The sequence below is a fragment of the Oryzias latipes genome, chromosome 24 (assembly GCF_002234675.1).
Source record: "Oryzias latipes chromosome 24, ASM223467v1".
NCBI classification, from domain to species: Eukaryota; Metazoa; Chordata; class Actinopteri; order Beloniformes; family Adrianichthyidae; genus Oryzias; species Oryzias latipes.
Window position 1 is genome coordinate 4,049,144 of NC_019882.2, and position 24,673 is coordinate 4,073,816.

Consider the following 24,673-nt stretch of genomic DNA (forward strand, 5'->3'; position numbering starts at 1 on the left):
GACAATGCATCCCAAACACATGTGGTAAAGTCTGGCACTGGTGTTTAGGATCAGTGCGCCGTCTAAGTTCCTAAAGACGGAAAGTGATAGTGAGGAGCGGGAGAAGACTGCGGTGGCACTGATAAATGTTTTCACCAGGCCGTCCGCCATTAGTGTCAGGGCAAGTTACAGCCACAAGAGCGGACAAACAGGAAACAGAGAAAGAGCCAGTGTAAATAATTGATAAGGCTGACCCTGCACGATTCATATTCTGCGCCAGAGGATCAAAGAGCGGGGATCACAGTTTGACATTGAGCCTGAGTACAGGAGTCAAAGCCATTACCAAACCCTTGCTGCTGCCCGCGCTTGTATTAAAAATGCAAACTCTGTCTTTGGTGTGGACTCACGCTAGCTGGCAAAACCGGGTACCAACCAGCTGGTTAATGGACTCCGTGGTTTAAGCTGTAGCTATTGCTAAGTAACGCGAAAATGGAAGCCATTTTGTTCCTGTCCACACGATGAAGCTGTTCCCGGCCCTCTCAGGTGTGAAACACTGCCTGTGTAGGACCGCCGGCTTCTTTTAGGGGTGATTAATGTTTCAGAGGAGCTGGGCCTCTGTTCCTTGTATCTTCCCACATGACTTCTCCCAACCGCTCTGCAGCTTATTATGAACATCTGAATGAACATTTGAGGCCTTTAATGATTTATGGAAATTCACAGTTTAAGGGAAATGTTTATCAGACTCAACTGTCTTTATTAAGCATGGAGCATTGAAAGGCTACTAATCCCGCTTTTAGCAAAGAACTTTGGTCATATTTGATGAGGCTTCGTAAAATGCATTCCTTATTTTGTTGTCCTTGTCTGTCAGCTGCTGTGTGAATGCATGAGTGCTGGGATCGCTTTTATATCCTGTTTCCCTTTGTGATTTATAGATAACAGTAAAATTGCTTAATCTTGCCACACTGTTTTATTTAGTCACTTTTACAAAGATGTGGTGAAAGCAAATCATTTTCCATGATTTGTTCCTGCTTTGTGCTTCTGTCATGATGATTTGATCCCCACCCTTGGTCATAAAAAAAGCATCATTTGTCTGTCATTCTCTGGTTATTCTCTCGGTATTCTCTTTGGTAAATCTATTCACCACAAACCTGCAGATGTATTATTGGTTTCTATCGTCATTGTAACTGTAAAAATTTCTCTAAGTCCCTAAGCTATAAACAATTGTATGAATAATAAAGGAAAATTGATTGGAAAAGTTTTTTGGATCTTTTGGCCAATCAGTAATATTCCTTCATTGAGCACTCTAACCATCCCTATCCTTTGTTTTTTCCCTGCTAAAATTAATTACTGTTGGAAAAAAAAGTGTCACAGAAAATGGACTGGATTTTAGTACAATAGCTGGTCAGAGCAGTTCTTAACAAAACATGACTGACCAAACCATAATAAACGGTGTGTTTGTTGGTGCGCCATTAATCCTCATCTTTTGTACTGGTGGGCAATAATCCACCAGCATCGTGCATCTTAATCAAATTGAAATTGTGTTTGCACATTTACTTTGCATGTGCATGTTTTGTAATAGTATCCTTATTACTCATACAATAATCACAGGGTTTTCACAGAGTGTGACATCACCCATGACTTACTTCCAAGTTGGTCTGAGTCAAAGTTTCTGTAGATTTCAGTACAAATCTATGGGATTTTGGCTTATTTTAGCACTTCGTTTTTGGAACTTGAGGTGAGGGGTCTCTCAGTCTAGTTCTTATGTCCAGTCAATGGTTTCAACAATTGTCAGCTTTGTTTGGATTTGAACAAAACAAGGTTCATTGATAACACAGTCGGGTTAAATGCGCTTATAGGTCAAAAACTGGCTTTAACTGCATAAGCCAATATGTCAAATATTGTCATTGATGCAGAAAAGGCCTTTATTGTTAAAATCGAAATCATCTCAATAATGTTAAGATACCAACCTACCAGAAAAGTAGTCAAAAACAAGGTTAATAGTTTTCGAGTTAATAAACTTTATTTGTTCTGAAGTTTTTCCGTATGCGTTGGTATATTTGCTGACCTCATTTCGTTCATGGGGGATGGAAGTGCCACATGTAGTTTCAGCTTCTAGTTTCAGTGGTGTTTTCAAGGCTGTGTCAAAAACGCCAGGCTCTGCTGAGTTGTCAGAACAGTCTGTGCGTGAAAAAATGACTAGCACTAAAGGCAGGCATCACACACGCATGCTTCTCTTTAGAGGCCTCTAACATCCATTCCTTTTAGCAAATTTCTGACTGTGGGGCTTGATGTGCACAAGAACAGACAGCAACAAATCACTATGACGTCTTTGAGTTATCTCTGTCAATTACTTTGGATAAATGGCTTTGGCACCACGAAGGCCTTCTGCATCAATCCAACTTGTCTCACATTGTCCTGGCTTCTGCAGTCTATTGATTCTGCTTCCTCTGCTTGCATGATCTGGTTTTGATGGCTCCTGACCACAGAGGCTAACTTGAGCGCTGATGTCAGATGAAAGGGAGGGGGAGGGCTATGTAACCCAAACTATCACTATGGGACATGTTCAAATTCTTGATACTAGATCTTCCTACCTTCAAACTGAGATACTGGGACTTATTATAGATTCATCCTACTACAACTGCTCTATGGTGGTACCAGATTTCAATCAAACTTTGAATGTAACGCAATACCTCTGGTGGAGGGAAAAATGTCCCACTGTAATGCCATTGTCTGACCTTAAAGTGCTTGTGAAGCACATTTTCTTAAGGATATCTTGCCCATGCTGTGCGTTTTAATTCTTTTTATTTATATTTCTCTTGCTATTGTCAGTTGTTTTGCTCCCGAGCATCCTCATTTAACCAATCTCCTCTTCATGAAATGGCTGTCAGATGCATTTATCCATGCAAGACCGTGGCAGAGCACACTGGCCCCTCAGTGAGGACAGGGTCTATATTGGTCCGCTTGTCCTCTGTGCAGAAGCTGTCTGCAGCATCGCCTACAGTTGCTGTGAGTGATTCTGCCTCTTTACCTCCACCCTGAGCTCTGCATGTGTTGGAGGCATTGATCGGCTCTGAATTGGATTGTGGCGGACCTCATTACTGATGTCAGCGTGCACACGGGGGAACACCAGAGCTCTCAAGGATGGAGAGGGAGGCTTGGAGTTACATCCATCAGTCTTAGTTACACATAGTGTGAATGCAACACATAATGTACAATTACATGACATGCTGATGGGGTATGCAATGAAAGTGTGATGTTCAGTCTCAGTGGTGGATCGATCTGAGTTAGGGAGAATTTTACGCTATAGAAGGGGAATTTATACCGTTACAATACTGTAATTTTATGTCTGGGGTGCCTGATAGTCCATGAGTCTAGCTCTTTTTTTATTCATCTGACCCTCAGGGGTGAATCTGACAGCTTTGTGTATCTGTTTGGACTCATATGTGTGTGCACATCATTTGTTTACAGCTCCAATAGTGGCTATCATCTTTTCCACTAAGAGAACAATAGCCAGTTTTCCACTTTGCTCAGGAGACAATGAAGTGCCTTCCCACCTCGAGAGCGACAGTCCAATAAAAATCGTAATTGGATCTGTCACTCAAATGTTGCTGCAGTGCCGGGGTGGGCAGCCAGGTGGGTGGTAGAGGCGGAAGGGGTAGCTGGTCAACATCAGCGGTGCAAAGGAAAGCAGAGATGAGTGCAGAGCGACAATGCATACCTCCTGTTTTTTTTCACTCTGCCTGGAGCTGCTCTGTAACTGTTACAAGGATGTACAGTTGTTGGGTGATATTTTTTTCCCTCTCAGCCACGAGGGAGGGGGTGACGAACTGTCTTTGTGCGTATAAATGGGTCGGTGATGTAGCTTTGATGCAACTTCACAGGAGAACTATGGCTGCCAGAGTCTCTGAAGGTCACAGTGGATGTTCTGTCGCTAATGTGTCTGCTTTCTGCGTGCACTCCAGCTGTCAGACATCGTGTTTTTTGTTTTTTTCCAGGAGAAAGTCTTGTCATTAGACAGGAAAGCCCGGCTGCCTCGCTTACATATTCCTCAACGTGGAACATCACCCTGTCACATTAAATCGTAAACAAATTCTTGCTCCTTGTGCCCGTACCCTTTTACTGTATTCATGCAAGTATTGCTCAAACTTTTAAGGACTTCTATTAAGAACCCATTTGGCGCCTCTCTGACAAAGATGTTGAGTGCCTTTTAAATATTCAGCCTCACTCTCTAAGACTTACCTCGTCTTAAAGGAGATGCCATTGTTATGTCTTGGGTGTCAGTCTTCCATTATCACAGTGGCTGTGCAGGAGAGTGCCATGAGCTGATTATGATGCTATTTTATATGTTTTCAAGGACAGAGAAAGAACACTTTGTCTGCAAATGGGAGCTCAGTGTTTGGGAAATCAGCACCGCAGGGTTGAAATTGTATTGTCTGCTATCCACGAGATACATTTGGAAATTCAACTCCTGGAGAGAATTTCCAATTGACTGGTCAACCACCCCCCCTCCAATTCTACAGTTTTAGGAAACATGGCTGGACGCTCTACTTTTTAAATAAGTATTATTATCTTTTCTTTTTTGTTGTGTCATGACTGAAGTATAAAAAGGTAAAACAAGATAAGCCTCATGCTACGCTCACACCAGCCTCGCCAACACGCCAAAGTCAATGAAAAGTATAGGTTCCACAGTCCAAATTTCGTGATCACTACACACCCTACATACAAAATGCACGGCCATTGAACGCACATTGAAGATTAAAACAATCAGGGACTCGGATTTGGTAGTGACGTATCGATGCCATCCTTTTCAATTCACGGAAGTTTCAACCGTTTGAAAATGAATTGTGGAGGAGAAATTAATAGTTGCTATTTGTGCCCGGCCAAAATTATATGACACCAAGTCTTTCATATATCGGAATAGAGCAGTGGAGCTGCTGACACCAAGCCTCTTCCAACTGTAGGTACACGCCCTAATATCTGGTCGCGGCATTCCAGTGTGAACACCGTATGCTAATAGCATGTTTGCACCTGTACGGGTGCAGCAGGTTTTTAGGTTGTTCAAAATGGAATGCACGATTGTCATGCATTTGGTAAGTGTATTGTGAAGTATTCATTACGCTAATCTAAGTTTCTCACACTTAATGACGTACGTCATTATTAGTAAGATGCAAAATTAGTAAAATGCGAATAGTGGTTTCCAAAAGACTAAATAAATGCTGCACAATAGCGTGTGTGATACGTGTGTCCAGAGGACCCTTCTGGATGCAGCATTTTAGTTCCAAATGAGGAGCGAGCACTAACTGACTCCTTGTGCATTGGGCTGAATTTGGCACGCCTGCGTCTCACCTACTTTACCTTTACTTACCCTTACTTGTTGTATAAATGTTCACTATGACCTGTAGCAGCATGGCAGCAGAAGAAAATGTTCAAGAATATTGTTCCTACTGTCTTACAGGAACTTTTTCAATTGTATTTTAACATTTTTTGCAGCAAGACGAGCAGTGTTTAAGCATATTTTTGCCTTATTATTTCTAAATTTGAGGAATTGAGAGTATAAGATGATTAATTGAGGCCGCAAGGTTTTAGGGAGGTGTCATATTTTGTCAGTTGTAGCAGTGCCGCCGTGTATTCTTGCCTTAGTTCTGTTATGAGAACTGCTCCCATTGCTCCGGGCTTCCAAAGAAAGTAATTACACCGAGAGATTCCCTGTGGGGGATTAAAACAAATGACACAGAAAACACGGCTCTTCCTCATTGCCCCTCACTCAAGCCCATCCTCGGCTCAAGACGCCTACATGTCCATGGGAACCAACGCTGTCACCATAAAACACAACGGCAGCTCCTGAAATTTAGAGGGGGTCGAAGACAGACGAGTCTGCAAATGGTAGTTTAGTTTCCTGAGCTAAACAAAACATATGGTATTCTTATAGTTTTTAAAGAACAGCATCTGTCCTGCCAGTTTTATTGTGACAGACTGCAGGGAGCATTACTCATCATTACAGTCTCTGCTGGCAGCCTATTTTCATCACATTAAAGTTGCGTAATGAAGCGTAGAACGCAAGGGTCCTCAGGTTCTCTTGAGTGGTTCACCATTAGCACCAGCCGTGGGCATTCATCCAAGTCGCTTTATTGAACTTTTACATTTTGTTTATTGTATAATTAATTCATTAGAGTATGAAATCACATGGAGGTGGAACCGAGGCAGAGATGAAGTGTTCAAACTCGTGTTGCTTTGACGTGTTTTTCTCAAGTTTAGTTGTTGCATCGGTAATGATGACAACCCTTCTTTCAAACGTGTTCTTTTTTTGTGTGTATTTTTTATAGGAGCAAGGCAAAGTGGGTGTGACGTTTAACATTGGGACAGTGGACATCAGCGTTAAGGAGACGTCCACAGTGGTCAACGATGGCAAATACCATTTAGTGAGATTCACCAGGAATGGGGGCAATGCAACCTTGCAAGTGGACAACTGGCCCATCAACGAGCACTTCCCCTCAGGTACTGTCCGTATCAATATGACTTTGTCAGATTAAAGTTCTTGTGGAGCACAAAGGTAAAGTGTGATGTTGAGATTAACAACTTCTGGACACCACCTGTTTTTGTTTTTTAAAGGGCGCCTCTAAAGGGCAAAAATGGTCACTCACAAATTAATAAATAAATTTTATTTGCAGAGACAATGCAGAAGCAGTCCGGTCAGCAGTTCTGTTTTTTGTAAAACCTTTGTCGTCCGAGGAGCATTAACTGTGCAACATCTGTGTCGGTTCATTCTATGCGAGGGCTTCAAAGGCACCAAGAGGCATTCGCCTCTAAGAGAGAATAGAGGCAGGAACTCAGGGTGGCCTGTTGGCCAGATAAAGCTGCTGGCTGCCTGTATCTCTCATTCTCAGGTCAGTGGAAGGAGCGCAGCAGCAGAATACAGATAGGGTCATCAAACAGAACCCGCTCCATTTGGAGACTCGGGCTGTCTCCTCATTTGGAACTGTTAGGCGCTCCTCGGCTAGCAAGGTGAGGCAGTGAGAGACAAAGTGAGGGAGCGGGCTGGAAGAAAGAAATTCTCCTCTGCTTCTACTTAGCAGTTCATTAAATTAAGCTGGTTTCTCCTCAAGTGTGATATGTGTTTCCAGGTCAAACAGTCTAAGAGAAACTGCTCGGTCAAAAAAATGACTCACACACCAAGTTACAGTCAGGCAAAAACTTTATGTGGAGCGAGAATTTGGAAATGAAACATGATAAAAGACACTGCAAAAGCAGGCCCCTGGAAATGAGGCAAAAATTCTTAAAATTGGAAAAGATTTCTTTAATTAAGCAAAAAAGAAAAAAAAAATCTACCAATGGAAAAATTGACTCACCAAAAATTATTATTTTAAGATTAAAATCTAGTTATGTTTTATCAAGCAAAGATTATTTTGCTACTAAAAAACGTTCTTGATAAGATTTTTTTTTTTTACACACAAGTTATTCCTTTTATTAACAATGGTCTTTTTGCCTTAAGATTTTGTCTTAAGATGCTGTTTTTACAGTGCACAATAGGGTGATCAAGTCAAGTTTTTTCGTCAAGTTTCTAGATTAAATACCACATAACACTTGATAAGAGGAAAAACTTGTTTCTTTTTCAGTAAGATGTAATGACTTGTTTTAAGACAATATCATGAGTAAAAGAATGTCCTATTTTATGTGATATCTCGAAAGATCTATATTTTACATAAAATTTTTAAGCTGAAATTTTTATTTGTGGACAGTAAGTGGTCTTGTTTCAAAGAGAAACACTGATAAACTGGAAAGTTTATATCTTGTGATTTTTTTAGGACAAACTTATCATAACATTTGCAATTAGTCTTACTTTAAGATGATTATGGTCTGGAAATGGACAGTTGGATTGCTGTAGCACTTAAAATAGGATCTATTTGGGGAAAGGTGTACATATAACTACTTTCAGGATATAAAAACTGTTTTGAGCTTATTTTAAGGGACAAAATATCCAATTACCAGAGTAATAGACCCTAAAAATGAGTGTTTATAGCTAATTTTAGGATTTCATTTTCTCTGAAAAGGACCAGACTTCACAATGTTTTAAAGAAATCCTACCAATCAAATTCTGCCGGTTATATTGGGAGACTTTTTTTCAAAAAAAATCTTTACCCAACAATTTGTCAACCTGTTCTGTCCAGCAGTGGAGCAAGCGGGCAAGAGCTGAAAGCCTCTCGTGTTGGACAGATTTTACTGTTACAGAGGGTTATGCATCTTCCGACACATGAAGGGTATATTTGTATAAACCCCTTCTTTATTTGAGGCCAAACTTTATCTATACTAATCATATTTGCAGATTTTATAAAAAAAGAAAAACATCTTGAATTTAATCTTTTTGCCTAGAATATTTTTTTTCCTGTGTTGTGAAATCAAAGTATGCTTTACCCGAAATTTAAGAAGGTATGCTTTAGCCAATCAAAAACAGAGGCCACGCTGCACTGAAAATGCTAACCAAAGATATGAAATAAAGAAATAGTAGATTATCCTTCTCACTTCTTAGTCCCAGCAGGCTGTTGTTGTCCTCTTTCTTGCATGTTTGTGACTTTTTATTTTTATTTATTTTTTCAAAAGAGCAGCATCTTCTCCTGGCGTTGCCTGGCATGCTGTTTTGGTTTGGTTCGGTGCCAGCACAGGTGACGTTAATTCTTTTTGTCTTTAGCCTTCTTTTGCCGTTGGCTGCCTTTCCCTTTTCTGTTGACCAGATGATGTTGGACGGGTTTCATAACTGCACTTCAGCCGCAGAAATGCTTCAGAATGGCAAGAAACCGTTTTATGTGTGCAACTGCGATCTGCCTTAACCATCCGCAGCCCCATGTGCTCAACACTTAGCAAAGGAATTGTATTAATCAGACAAACCAGCTGCACCGTTGCATGGTGGCTTTTGTCATGCACCATATGCTATCGGCCCTTGAAATAATTTGACCACTCTGAGTCTTTGAAGTCAACATTTTTGCAATTATCTCTCGAGCACAAGTGATCATAGGTTGTGTCATTTGTGACCCAAAGCCATCCCCAGAAATCGGTTCCTGTTTAGTATGCAAGACAGCGCCAGTCCCCAAAACAAATCTGGCTTTTTAATTTAGGGATCCTCACAAGCATTCCTCGGAGGTTTGTTCCCTCTTCGTCCCACCTGCAGCTGCTTTGAAATGGAGTTTGAGATCAAACGATCGACTGCATGGTAATTTCTTTTTCTCTTCTGCGCTGGTAATTTGCAGGACATGCAGCGATAGTAATTTAACAGTGATTGATTTTTCCTTCCCTCCCTCCCTTGTAAAGGCATTGTCATCTTGTGAGTAATTACATGTTAGGGTTCAGACTGCTTTTCCTCCCCCTACCAACATGTATTGCCTAACTTGAAAGCAACAGCAACCTCTAGCTGTTCGATAACAGTTAACGGATCCGGGTGCGGCCTCTCCCGTGTAGGGAATAGGTGAGGACAAAGGTTTCGGTGCTTTGCTCGTTACAGAGAGCCAAAGCAGTGTGACCTGGAGCATGTCATTTGGACATCTTAATAAAATGCAATTGAAAGGCCATCCAGTGCAGTAATACTTTGCAGGGTTGTACAGTTTTTATATATATATCTTTTAAAACCTCAGGGTTTTAAATAAATTTGCTAAAAGGAGCTAATTTGTGATTTTTGCATCGCAGTTTAAGTCAAGTTTAAGTTATTTTTTGCCAATTTATTCAAAAACAGAGTAAGTCTTGGTCTGTCGGAAATAAAACTCCAGGAGTTCATTAACAATATACTTTTGCTCATCTGAAGAGCTGAGGTGTCTGACAAGGACTAATTAACTTAGCAAGAGCAGAAAATCTAAGTCACTCAAATGCTTTGTTGGGCTCATTCTTCAGGCTGCTGCAAAATGCTGGCATTCTGACGAACATGCACATGAAATCAGCTTCTTCGTTGTTTTAAAATTAGGTTTAGTGCAAATTTAAAAAACCCAATGGTATGCAAACCAAAATTTTGTTTGGGAATTTTAAATACGATATTCTTATGTCCTTTTTCAAGTCATTAGCAAAGCGGGCTAGACACTGTCTTTGCGTTTTGTTTCTGTCACATCTATTCTTACAATTATGAGCAGAAAAACTGCAAAAGTCAGTTTTTTGCACACAAACTACTGACTGCTTGGCTGTTTACACCCTGACTCATTTTCAGCTCATTGTTTTGTTGCAGTCTGACTCCGTTGTAACATCGCTGCCAGCTAATCTTGGCGATTAATGTAAGTTCAGAGTAACCAAAGCTGACAGAAAAGCTCTAACAGAGGATGCAAGTTGCAATAAAGAAGCACTTCACTTTAATTGTCTTTGCAGTGGCCTAGTGCGGTAGTGTCTGCACATGTTCAAACCCAAAAAGGGTCAAACCAAAGACTAAGAATGGGACTCACCTGCTCACTGCTCTCCCAGCGGGTTGGTCAAATAAGAGGATTAACATTTGCGCATCGAGATGAGTGACGACTTAACTTTTTTACATTAAGTTAACTGAGAATTAGTGGTCATTGACGTCCAGCCATCGGTTGTGAAGCTTGTCATGTGGTTGTCTCCAGCCAGCAACCCTCAGGTCAAACTGGAGGAGGGCTCTGTCAGGGTTTTTAAGCGGTAGGCGAAGGACATGGCCAAGCGGTTGTGACGCTGCCAGGCAGGACGCTCCGGGCTGGCATTAGCATTTTCTTGGAGTGCGTATCAATCTGTCTTGCAGCTTCAAAAAGATGTTCTTAATGTCGCTTTTATTGCAAACTAAGACTTTAGAGTCCCACTCTGAACCTCACTACATCCACACATGTCTAACTTTTGCAGCTTCCATCTTTTTAGGGGGAATATTTGTGTGGTTCTTTAAATATCCATCCCATCTTATCAGCGCTTTCTTTGAATTTATCATCGACTGTATCTCCTCTCTCCAGCTGAAGCTCATCATAGCGTTGCATTTTTCCAACAAAATTGTGTGACGACCTACATTATTGCAGGAGTTTGCCTTAAGAGTCTGAATTTCTGTACTTAGTGATATGGTGGAGTTTCTATGTGAGTTTTAATCTATGATTCAAAGATTCAGAAGACTGATCTGTAAGAAGTCGTACGTTACATGTTGCCTTGAGTTGTCTGAACTTTAAACTTAGCCTCAGATAAATGACCAGTAGCCTAGCTGTTTCCTGATTCTCTTGGTGCTTTTGGGAACATTTGTGTTTTCCTTCTGTTCATTTTTATGCCTTTGCACTTGGATAAATGAAGAGAATCGTGCAAATATTGATTCACACAGTTCTAACCTTAAACACCATTTAAAAGATTTAAAAAAAGATTTAAAAAAAGATTTAAAAAAATAAACTCTGAAAGAGTTCCAGCGTGTCCAAACATCATTGGCTTCACATTCCTTTATATTTGACAGTTTACTAAACTGGGTGTAGAATCCAACAACCCAAATCCACCTCTCAACAGCATCAGAGTGACCTGACAAATGATGAATTTACTCCTTGACTTCGCCTTTCACTTGACAGAGCAGAGAAAAAGCAAACAAACAAAAAAATACAGAGCAAGAGTCAATTTTAATGGCAAAAATGAAAGAAACAAGATGACAAAGGACAGAAAGAGCAGTCATATAAACAGATAGATGGGTAGAGAAGAAGAAAAATGGAATGGAGAATGAGCAAAAAAAGTAGATAAATGATCCTAGAATTGTCTGCTGCTGAAGTGGCCTGAATCACCCGAGAAGAGCACAATGTGCTGATTGCTGAGACGGAGAGATAGAGAATAGCAGGGAGCAAATGAAAGGGTAGAATATCTCTGCAGAGAAGGTGAGCTGAAGTAAAAGGATAGAAGTGAATCACCCAGGAGAGAGGGGGATATATGAAAGTTGGGTGCAGATTGCAAAGAGGTGGGCGGTGCAGGATATTCATAACCAGAGTCTGCAGCAGCAAGCTGTGGATTTGGGTTTTCTGGGATGATGATTTTTGGACTAAGCCTCTCTCCATCAGATGCTCTCATCATCCTCTTAATGTAGAGAACGCCAGGAGCCCGTCACAGTGGCCATTTTCATGGTTTTGATGTCCTGTCTGCTCCGGCCCTGTGATGGAGCCCCAGTGAGAGAAGCCTGGCATCCAAACTGAGTAAAATGAAGAGACTAACCAACAGATGACTGTTGCTATGCCAGTGTTTGTGTTGACTGAATAGCTGCCACAAATGGGGGGGGGGGGGGGGGGTTGCATTGTTTGGCTGGCCAAGAAAAAATGGTGAAGGCATGCAGCAAGGACTGAGCCAGACCTAATGAAATGTTAAAAAAAAAATAGATTTTGCTGAACTGAACGGTTAATACTAAGCAGCTCAGTATGCATATGTGTGCAGGATAAGTGTGAAAAATGCATGAAGTCTTTTCAAGGGCTGGATCTCTTTGAATAAAAAGAACATTTTCCGCTAATGCTTTGCATGTGTGCATTCTGATTAGATAAATATTTACTCTATGGGCAGGAAAATTGGGCACACTTTCAGATGCAGCGTGCTGCAGGTTAGTGTTGCATTATGGGATCCTTAAGTAATAGTCGCAATTCTGAGTTGAGATGAAAAATTACTTGTAGTTTTAGAATAATGGGTGGTGCTCTGCCAATTCTTGGGTGTTGTGGACTTTAACCAAAGACTACATATGAAAACTGGAATGATTGACCCCTCCCCCTTGGCGTTTCAAACAGGAAGTACCAGCTGGCTCCAAGAAGCCAAATCCCACAGACTTCTATCGATAAATTACCATCTTTAATTGCTCTAACTTTTTTTGACATGTTTTTGCTCATTTTAATTTTTTTAATATTTTTTTGGTGATGCTCTCACGTCAAACTGTGTCAAAATTGTTACTATCTGAATCTCTCAGAAAAAAAAATATATTGCAAGCTTCTTCGGTGGATTTAATCACAGGGTTTATAAAGTATCTCATTTTAAAAAATCTATTATTTTCACGTAGTGCACTTCATGCTACAGTCACAAATACAACTGCCATCGCGTGATGAGGAGCATCGGCAGAACCTGATTTTTTGAAAATGTTTGGTGTAAGTGGCAGCAGTCAGGTGTCAGTCATTGATGCCATTACGAAATCAGGCGACAGTTGGACGGGCAGCAGGGCGGTGGCGGTGGGATCACCGGCCGGCAGCAGCTCTGATTGGATGACCTGTCCAATCAGCAGGCGTTCTTTTAGAAAAAGCAGGCTATTATGCACCACAGGTCATTCCCAACTCAGATTCTCAGCACACATTATGATCTTGTCAGTTTAGAAATTTACAAATTTGTTGACAACATTCCTCCCAAGAAACCCAAACCAAAGCTTCAGCGCCCAAAATGAAGGTCCAAGCAGTCCAACCACAGCAGTCTTCATCAGAAGAAGAATCCCACCGTGGCCAGGATCGGCAGATTGACATTCGGTTCTCATGTCGAGTACCTGCGCTGCTACCATATGATTTCTGACAATCGACCGGTGGCAGAGGGATGGCAGGACGGGGGCAGGGGGGCGGCTAGAGTGTAAAATCACCCGACATTCAGACGATTTTGGGGACCTAGGAGGCCTTCCTATCAGTCAATGATCGCGCTGCTGCCTTCCTGCCTGTAACTGCTACGGCGCCACCTTCAGATCTGTCCAGGCGGTCACTGATCAATTAAAAAATAAATCATCCGCTCGCCATAAAACTTGAACTTTTTCCTCAAACCTCTCCGGCCGCCACGCGGCGTGTAAAAGTTCGACTGCCGCTGCGTGATTTCAGATGCCGCCACGTGGTCACCTGCTGCTTTGGCTGAAAAAACAAGCGACACACCAATATAAAACTCCACAATTACAACCTTTCATTTATACATAACCTTCTTATAAACTATTCCAAACTTTTCACCTTTATCTGCCGCTGTCCAGCTCACCTTGTAATAATTCACGTCCAACCTCAGCGACCCCCAACCAGCTTTGATGTTTGTAAAAACGTTTGTGCATGGAAACAGTTTCTTTTTTTAGTCCAAGCACTGGCAGCAGCCCTCTGATTTTTGCTGGTGTTGCCGTATTTTCTCTCCTTACTTGGCGTATGTACCACAGTCGACGCATAAAAGTCCCCTCAGCCTGTTTGAGCTTTTTTCCAATTCAAACTCCTTTTTTTCTTTTTCTTTTTATAAAACAGAAGCACCTTTGTTGGCTGATCCATTCCCGAGTCACCTCTAGAAAATGAATATCAAATTGACTAACTATTGAGATTTCTCTCATTAGTTGTACAATTAGCTGGTGGTGTATTCATTACGGGGGGGTCTGTCACCTCATTAATCACCTGGAGCATTATAAAAGCAGTAACTGAAACCCCACCATCAGCAGCACATGAAACGATTTCCTCGCTTTAGGACAAACTAAAAGCAAATATGATTGTAAACCGTCTTAACCTGCATTAAAATTAAAATGTAAAATTTCCCAGCCGTTCTCTCCGTTCACATTCAGCCGTCATGCCTCCCTCTGTGGCCCTTGTCCAGAGGAGAGTGCATTTGGCTGGCACCTGAAACCAGCTTGAGATCAAAGGAACAGGGAGGGAGCCCTGCTAGTAGCTGATTAACCTGCTGGCACACTGCAGATTCAGTCCGTTAGCTCCCTGAGCTCCCTTGCAGCCATAACCACACTCCTTCCCAGCTGGGTGTACACTGAGCACTTGGCTGTATTTCTTCTTTTTTTTTCTGAAAATGAACAACAGACAGGTAGGAACTGTACGGTTTTATGAGGCTACATTGCGTTCATCGCCTTGTGCAATATAGTGTAATAAATGGCCAATAAATGAAAGACAACTCTGGAGTGAGTTTGATGCCAAAGCAAAGAAGTCCCAACACTCAGCAAACTCCCAGCAGCCACACCAGGAAATGCACCGCTTTTTATTATGCGGCGAATGATCCCATTTCTTCCAGCTTCAAACACCTCCTCACCGGGGTACAGCATGACATCATGCTGTCATTCATAATTCTAGCCATTCTTTCCTACCTCAGAGTGTTTGAAGACAGCCGTGTGCGTCTCGATCCTCAGCGCCTTAATGCTGCATCGGACTGCCTCTGATTGTCAGACAAAACTGTTGCACCCTGGGAAATCGTGTCATGTCAAAAATAATGCAAAGTAAACCATGGCAACTCATGTAACCAAAAAAGAAAAAAGGGTTTCATTAGCTTTTATTCGCATGTATTTGAAACAGCATTCTCCAAAGATATGGAGGTTGGGTTTTTTTTTTTTACCCAAAAGGCCTCCCGCTGTGTCAGTAATGATCTCATTTGTATGCATTGTCCTCTTCAAATCTGTGTCACTGTGGGACTTCCCACCCAGTGGCTTCGCTATACTTCAAATTACCTCCTCCAACATTGCCCTGCACGGCTCCCCCCTTCCTTACAGCACAGCAAACCGGTTGTTGCCCCTTGAAATGTGAAATCAGGTGGTGTCCAGTGGGAGTTTGCTCATTTAATGCATATTTTTCTTAATCATCAACTAATATTTTATTTTTTCTTTGAATGACACGTTGTGAGATATTTGCTGTTCTCTAACCTATTCTTGCAGGTTTTTATTGTATTTTGTCTTTTCTCTGATTGTTGTGCTCCTAATTCTTCTATAATTTTGTAAAAAGAAATTGGTGTGGAGAGCACTCCTCGACTACGAATAAATAAATCAACTAAACTTGACAAAAAAGCAAGATAAAGTTTAAAGTTCTAAATATTTCTAAACCAAGATAAACCTCATTATAAACCTCTGTATAAATGTGTTGTGTCTGATGCCAACTGTTTCAAGCTGTTTGTCAAATTTTCAAACTTTAAAGGCAACAGCGACTTTGAGCGCTTTCATATGGCAAATAAGAAAATCCCGTTCAAATATACCCGGCCAGTAGAGGAGTGGCTTCAGGAGAAAGGTAAATCTTTGTCAAACTTCTAGAATGTCTTTTATTTATATCTATCTTTTATGTTCTGTCATCACATCGGCTTGCTCCCCCTCAACCTTTGCGAATGAAAAACCACATCTTAAAACCCTTAAAATGATTGTAAATCAAATGTATATTTTTTTGTGTTTTTCCCGTCCTTTCCAACTTTTTTACTCCTTTTTTGTCATCGTCATCTTTTTTAAACTATTGTTGAATCATGTCCAGTTAAAGGGACTGAGAAAAGGCAAGTTTGGAAGTAACTCCAAAGAGGCTTTTTTTTAATGCAAATCAGCAGGTTCCAAAAAAAATAAAAAATAAAAAGCACAAAAGAAAATGTGCTTCAGGTTTTAGCAAATGATTGGAAACTTTTTTGACAGCACAAAGCTGCACTTCAGCACTTTGTCCTGTGGGGATTTAACAACTCTGCTCCCCTTTTCCTTCCCCCCCCCCCCTTTTTTTTTCCATTGCATAACCAAGGCTCTCACTCTGAATAACACTATTCTAAACTGCTTTTTAAAATGCAATACGCATAAACATCCTAACCTTATTATAAAGTCCCTTTAACGACCGCTTAAACACTGACAGGTTTGAAAAATCCCATCACTGCTGCATGCATGACTCCACACGTGCTTTTTCATTTTCTGTGATATGAACGCCCTGTCCCTGCCATCCCATGCCTAATGTCTTCTGTTACTACACGACAAACAAACGCCACAAGCTGTCCGTAAATTATACAAATTAGATTTTTAATTATGATTCCTGTACTGGGAAAGTTTGCACTATTTTCTTTGCATAATTAAAGCATGAGCAGTTTGTTTTGACTGTGATGTTTTGGCTTTTCCTAATGAAACTCAAATAGTACATTAGAATTGCTTGTTTTTTAATCATAATATGTTTGTATTCATACATATTATCAACTCTTTGGACAAGACAATAGTTGTAGAATGCACAGTGTGTTAGATTTTTACATTTTCCACCACTCTTTTATAATAATAATGCTAAACAATATTTTTCATTTGCATAATGGTGCACAGAGTTTTTAAATGAATAGAAATGTAGGGTTGATGAGCTTTAATTAGCTATAAAGCATCATAAAGACAGTTTCACCAACCTTATTTATTTATGCAAAGGCAAAGAAACAGATTATCTTCACTGCATCTGTTTTTTTTAGCTTAAATATGGTTGTGAAATCAGATGAGCATTATTTTTAGCGACTTCACCACCCTTCTTTCCCGCATCAGGACGGCAGCTGACAATCTTCAACACTCAGGCCTCCATTTCCATCGGGGGAAACGACCGTTTGCGGCCCTACCAGGGCCAGCTCTCCGGCCTCTACTATAACGGCCTGAAGGTCCTCAACATGGCGGCCGAAGGCCATCCCAACATCAAGGTGACCGGCAGCGTGCGGCTGGTGGGCGACGTGCCGCCCAGCCGGGGCGCCACGCGCACCACCACGTCCGTGCCCCCGGAGATGTCCACCACCTTCATCGAGACCACAACCACCCTGTCTACTACAACCACACGCAAACAGAGATCGCCACCCACTATTCAGGTAAGGCTAAAGGGCTGCAGCGGCCCCACAAGCTTCCCTTACAGTTCCACAGAATGTTTTGTAGGATTTTTATTTTATGTGTTCTTTTCTTTTTATTCTTATTTATCCTTTATTTATCCAGGCAGGACAGATTAACAAACAATTCTTATTTTCAAATGTGGGCCAGCAAAAAGCAAGACCTTTTGACAAATAGAAACAAAAGGACTTTCAGTAGACACAAAGACAGCAACAATCAGGATAAAACAGCAGTGAAGTCATTCAAATCATTAAATTATTTAAATTATTAGAATCATACCACTATACATTTGCATCCTGATTTGCTGCAGATGATTGTCAATCAAAATCTTCAGTGCTTTCCTTTATTGCTGGTTAGCTTCAGCACCACACTCCTGTGATTAATGATGAACACCTAAATCCCAGTATTTACCCCTGTGTGCCTTTAAAATGGCGGCTGTTTTTTTTTCTTTCTACTTATTTGGTGTTTTTTTTCAAATTTTATCTTTTTATTTCTTACACATATTTTTGCTGCCCAAAATGATAAAAAGAAATTCAAATTACCTTTAAAAACCCAGAGAAAAACATTGTTCTTGGGTTCTTCGGGATTACAGTTTTCTTTAACTGCTTTCATGAATGTACTGTTTGGCAGGTTTAAGTCAAAATTGCAGTACAATCCCTTCAGTTGGACAAAAGTTGATTAAAAGTGAACATGACAGATGCTCAGACTTAGAAAAAGAGCAAAAAGTAATCATGCATTTAATCCAAACAGTAATAAACAAATTAATCATTATTTGCAACATTGTTTTAGTTTTTAATTTGATTTAAAAAAAAGAAAGAAGACACATTTTCTTGTCAGCTTCAACAAAATGTGGTTTTCTAAGTCCCCTCATAGAAAAACTAGCTTTCTGTCTGTAATGTTAAAATAAGCAGGTGCCTCCCTCTGAAAGATCTCTCTGGAAATAGTTCTACTTTATCGTACGGTTTCTGAGCGTTAACCTTGAGCTTCCTTCACCGATTCTCAACAGAATTGGGATCTGGGTTTTCAGATGGCCTCCCTGGTTTCAAAGTCTTTCAAAAAAGTTTAGGTCATAATCCTGGAAAATCCAAAGACGACCTACAAGCAGCAGAATTATTTTTGTTATTTATAGTAATGCGATGAATTTTGTCGCTCAAATGTGAAAGTAGATCATTTCAGCTGCAATCTTCTCACTAGATACTGAACGATTGATGTTGGCTCTTAAATATTTACTTGTTCAAATGCTGATTCAAATTGAGGTGAGAGTCTGATTGATCAGGTGATGATTGATATAAAAGCAACAAACTCATTTGGTGTTTTATAATTTTAACATTTAAGAATGTTCACGTTTTTCTGGATTATTCTAGTTTTTGGTCATGAAAACCACACATCAGCTCGCTGAAGGCTAGTTTTACCTGAACTGTTTTTCCTTTTTTTTGCTCATAATCATTTTATTTTTTGGTTTTATGAAGGGCTTCTTCAGGTGTTTTCTCACTAATAAGCTTTAAACACGTGACGAAGGGCTCAGAGAAGAACATTTCTCTGCTCTCCGATACTTAATGAGTTTTCAGATCCGTTTTGGGGCTGAGCTCAGTTGGATTGGGGCCGCGCTCCTTTTTTCTCTGCTTGATCAGCCAAGGTCAGGATACTGTATTTCTCATTCTGTGTAGGATTGAGGTGCTGCTGCTCGCCAAGGTGTGCAAAGCCGCCGGTGGCCTTTCTCTCATTCCCTGGGTTTCCCTCTCTTCTACCATCACTCTATCTGTCTTTGTATGTCACTCAATTTTAGGCTTTTCTTCTATACGTCCCGTGCCCAAGCCAATGAATGTCATCGAAGTGCCACTGAAGTAATCTCGCCCAGCGGTCCTTTGACACTCGAAGCACAAATTGAACTGTTCTTTGTCTATATTAAAGCAATAACTCTCCCTCTCGGGTGAGGCAGGGCTGGGTGTTGGGTTTGGTGGTGGTTGGATGAACGACAACTGTTATCAACCTTTTCAGATTGCCGGATGTGCAGCGATGATGGCTCTCGTTGGCGCCGGCATCTGAGCGCGTGGGAAGCTCTGCGGTTTTTGATTTAGACACAGTCCAGACTTTCACAAGGGAGGTTAGAAAATGTGGATCAAAGGCACGAGCAGCCCCTCTCTGTCTGTCTGACATCAGTGATCTGCGGTGATGATGGCCGAGCTGAAATACTTGAGCTCTGCAGCGAGCATCAAGGTCACTTCAGATGAGAAAAATCGCAGCATCTCTGGTAAAATAGCGTTTTGTGTCACACGCTATAAATTTTAAAATGAAGTCAATAAAGTTCTCTCTGTGAAAGCTTTTAAACAGAGAGCTCTCAACTTTTCAAGGTGACATGATGAACTGATATCTCTTTTGTTAATACCCAGGATGCAGCTTTTAGATGCCAGATAATGGTCTTCAGTAACTGAACAATAAAAGCCTCTTGTCTTCTTTTTTCTACTTTCTATAGAGACTTTTTTTTTTTTTGTATTTCTTCTGAAAGCACATCTTGTTCATTCTTCTTCCCATGTCGGGGTCGGCTTTGATTCTCGCCGGCGTTTCATTTGCCGAGGCCTTTAATGGCGCGGTTCCCCAGCCGGCTGTTAAATGCTGCGGTGTAAGAAGGGAAGGAGAGGAGCGGCACCTGGATGGAAGATTTCTCCCCCTCTCGGGGTTCTGCAGGGCACTTTAAAGAGCTGAGCTTTCATTAGTGATGTACTGCAGTACTGAAAAAGAGCTATAGGTGTCTGACATGGTGCCGGACTCCAAACGTGTGCAGCTGTTTCGGCGGTGTTTCACTACATTTTCGTTTTAGCCGCTGTGCAGACTCTACCGGTTTCTTTTTCAGAGGTGAGAAGCCGTGGGTCCCCTGACATCTGTGAGTCAGAAGGATGGAGACACCAATCTCACGCTTAATTAATGATGGTTCTGCTGGTACAAACGTGTACCGACATGACAGATGTTTCTTTTTCTTTTACTCGCCTGCTTCTCGGCTTTAGCCTGGCAATTGGTGCAGCAGAGCATGGCAGCCCCTGTTGGTCTGAGTTTGGTATAAAAAATAAACAAAAAACAGATTTTGTCTGTAAAATCAACACAACAAATAGAATTGTTTTGTTTTTTGTCGTTCATGGGCGAAACGCAGACACGCTGCCAAGACCGGCTCAAGGTTGACGTCATGAAATAGGCGGCACCCTCAGAGATCGAATCGTCTTAGTTCCAGATGGGAAAATGAGCTGCAAAAACAACTCAGATTTCATAAAGAAAAGTGTTCTCTATTGTGCCAAAAGTTGATATATTATCAGATGTAATATACTCTGAAAGGCTTAAGAAAAGCAAGATATAGGTCCCTTAACAGATAGATAAACACACATACAAACATACCAAATCTCAATGTTTACTCTGACTCACAACATTAACTTTCAAATGTAACAAATAAAAAAATGCTAACATTTCCATCAGGAAATAAATTTAAAACAATGTCAATTACGTATTTGTCTATATGACAGTTCCGGGTTCATAACTTGGTTAAGTCAAATCTATTAAACTTTCAATAATCTTGAAAACTCTCCAGCTTCAGTTTGTGACGTGATGGCACAGTCCCACAGCTCTGCAGACTGGAAGGTCTCATTCTTACAGTATTCATCTATGCAAGGCTCTCTATCATGGGAGATCAACATCTCTCGTTCTAAATTAATGCACACTGCTGGCGTGAGATGTTTGGGAACAATTAGGATGGGAGGCTCTGCAATCTAAAAGACCGTGGGGGAAAGCTGCCGAGGGACACGCAGGAACCGATTTGCATGTTTGCCCACGTTGGAGAAATTGCTCACGTCCATCATCTTCAACTTCAGGAAGCTGAAAGATGGGAGGTAAATGTGGATGTAGCATAATTGAATGGCCTTTCTTTTTCCTCGGGTTTGTTTTTCCACATTGACGATGATTACTGGACGTATTCGATTTGAGTTCGGCAATACCAGTGTGTTTTCAAAGGTAGTTTGATGTATGCGGATTAATGCTCAACTTTCACTGCTGTGAGATAGATTTCTGCTGCATCCTGTTTTATTTCCATTTTTAATCTCCGGCAAGAAAGTAGTTTAATACCTGGGGATACATGATTATCACTCATTGATTCTCTTTAAGAAGTGCTGCGTTTCTCCACACGCAGGATCATGGTTGATGGCTTTGTCCATCTGCTCATGTGTTGAGCACAGCATCTCCACCTGTCATTAGTCATTTCATGTTTTTGGTGGCTTTCACCTTTCTTCCCGACCGGACCGCGACCCCACCTGTAATTTACGAAAGGTCAAACTGGTGGGAAGGCAGTCCTTAAGATGCTTCCTTCCCTTTTTTATCTCCAGCTGAGGGGCGCCTCGGCTCGCATCGAGTTGTCATGGATGGATGCTGGAGGTCCGCTGGCTGCTCTGTAGGTCCAATTAGGAGGCAGCAGACTGATGGAGACCCTGCTGGTGTTCGCAGCTCATTAAAGGAACACACACAAGCACATACAAAGTGACACACGTGCATGGGAGCGGTTTGCACCTCATCATGCTCCGTAACGTCGTCAGTCTAGCATCTGTGAGACGCGTCCTCGTAAATGTGCGAGGGTTTTGGAGTCTGCTCAGAGAAACGGCAAAAGAGAAAAAGTTGCGCGCAACCTTAGATTGAAAGTCCTGTGGTGAATATTTCATGTTAATCTGTGCAGGAGTGTACGAACGCCAAACTGTTTCCATTTGTCTTCTCTGTGTGAAAGTGTTTGCAATTTCATGTCGGCGGATTGTGTGCGGATTTTTTTGTGTTCGAGTGTGTGCGTCCGGAGCAGTTTGTCTCTCAGTGTGTGAGAACCAGCAGATAGCTCCAGGGGTCGCAGACCGCGGGGGGGGGGTTTGCAATAGATGTCCCCCCTCCCTAGACTTGCAACACAACTTATCTAGATCCTCCGGGAACGCTTGTGTGTAAACCTGTCTTGTCAGCTGCCATTGTCACGGCGGGGCACTCGCACACCGGGAAGCAGCAAACAACACACACTGGTCAGAGACGCACACTGCAGTTTGATTCCAGGCTGACCAGCAGGACAGCAGCACAGGGACGCCTAATGCCGCCTTAAGCTCCGGGGGCGCGTGACAACATGTTAGTCCAAGTTTAAACCCAGAAGGTCTGCAGCTTTGATGTCCTGCAAAAGATCTAAAAAAGAATCCCTTTGACTTTTTATCCATGGGAGAAAAAAAACACAACTTTTATAAAAGATTTGGAAAGTTTTTGTCTTTATCGACTCCATAAAAGTGCAGCAATCTAAGAATGTTTGGCAAAAGTCAACCATAAAAGGAGCTAATAATAATTTCGACTTTAACTTTAAAGATCAACTTCAGAAAAATACATTATTAAACCTGCTTGTTGTAAAAAAAAGACAAAACAAGAATGTTTTTTAGAAAGTGTTTTACCTCAGATCGTCAGAGAGGTGATGAGGATTTGGTTTTATTTTCCATCCTCAGGATTTTCTATCACTAAGTAGAGCACAAACTCTCCTTGTCATGCAGTTTTAATTCAGAGACTAATCTGCCTGACAACCCCTCCCAACAGGTAAAATAAGCTGTAGCAGCAAATCTACTCCAGAAAAGCATCTCACTCTTATAAAATATTTTGATAAATAGAGGAAAGCGGATATTGAATATTCACAAGAAAGTAGTTAAAAAAGGTTGAAACTTGTGTTTTTAATGTTTTTTTTGTGTCTTTATTCTCATGATAAAAGAAAGTTAAGCTTCTCTGAATATTTTTTTATTCAGTTTGTTGTAAACCAAGAGCAGATGAAAAAATTTGGTTGAAAAAAGCCTGCAGGTGTGCCGTAGTTGCTACAATCGGCGCTCCATTCTGATAAATCCACTTGCAGACGAATAAATCCATGTACATCTTCGTTTTCCTCCTCTGAGGAAATCTCGATCAAAGGTGTACAACTGGATAGCTCCAATATTGCTCGTCGGTTTTGCTGCACCGGGAATGTTAGGTTAGAGTTGTTAGGGGGCTGTAAGCAAACGGGAGAGAGTGTAAACAAGGGGATGATGGGAAACGATGTCCAACAGTCCCTCCCATAACTCAGAGGGGAATTTTTTTAATGAACTAATGCCGCTTTGCAGATACTGAGTTCCAGAAAACGACATAGGTTTGTTGATTTTGAATCTTTAAATAAAACAGAAATGAATTATCCACATTAATGCGAGCTCCAAGATTGTAATACATAAAAATTAGCCGAACGACTCCCAAATGACAGCCTTCTGTCAACAGTTGGGCCCTGAAATCCTCCAACTCCTCTTTCTCTCACACTACATACCCTCAGCACAAGCCTGCAGAGTGACACGGACCATCCAAATAAAACAGTTGGCATCAAATTCAAGCCATTTAAAGAGCCGTGAGGTGACTGTGACAGCCCATACTCTGGCTGGTGTGAAATGAACTTGTTTTCCTGCCACTATTTTCATCTCACACTTTGTTATGCAAGACCCAGAAGGAAAGAGGAGTCATAGTTCTCTGATAGTTTGCTCAGAGAAGTTTACGTACCTGGAGAAAACACACATAAAGCAAGATCTGCTGCTACTGTGAGAAAAAAACAATATTCTCAGACAGACTGTGGGATTGAATAATCAAACAAAGCTTTGGATGCTCCTCAGTACTGAGACATTTACAAATGTCTCTCCTCTTTGTCCTCTGAGATTCAGAGCAAACTGCAATCAAACCTGTTGCCCCTCATAGCAGTCGGGCGTGCACACGCCGTTATCTCTGCATATATGGTTTTCAAGTGATCTCTCCCTTGGTTGGTGATTATGTTTCAGCTTTCATCTTCTAAAAAGAGACTAAATCGGATTCTTAATTTGGTTTGTGCTCATTAGGAACTGAAGCCAAGTGGGACCCCCTCCTTGGCTGATGTGGGACACAAAGCTGCCAGCATCAACGATTATGTAACGCCTGCATTGATTTGGTATTACAGCCTCGGAGTCATATAGTCATATAAGTCGATAGCTTTTGAGAGCGAGAAATTGAAGAAAGTACTGAAGCAGATTTAGGAGTTAAATGGAAAAATACTCCACAAAAAAACTGTTTTTATGAAAATCCCTAACATGCCTCCAGAAGCAGGACTTTTTTTTTTAGAAATTGACTTGGAAAAAGAAAAGAAACAAGCATCAGAATAGAATCAAATGAACTGTTGCAGAGCGAAGTTGTTCCACATCTCCA

At 41.2% G+C, this 24,673-nt stretch overlaps 1 protein-coding gene across 11 annotated transcripts in view; it reads left to right on the top strand.

Annotated features, from left to right (window-relative positions):
* LOC101156134 (neurexin-3b) overlaps positions 1-24,673 on the top strand; it is a gene marked incomplete at its 5' end in the record, with an annotated part of 300,242 nt that overhangs the window by 251,838 nt on the left and 23,731 nt on the right. For 9 of the 11 annotated variants that reach the window (XM_023953188.1, XM_023953183.1, XM_023953192.1 and 6 more), the window contains 3 exon segments: positions 6,303-6,474; positions 15,783-15,872; positions 17,123-17,433. In XM_023953188.1, the coding sequence (XP_023808956.1) occupies positions 6,303-6,474; positions 15,783-15,872; positions 17,123-17,433 (573 nt within the window). 11 annotated transcript variants of the gene reach the window in all.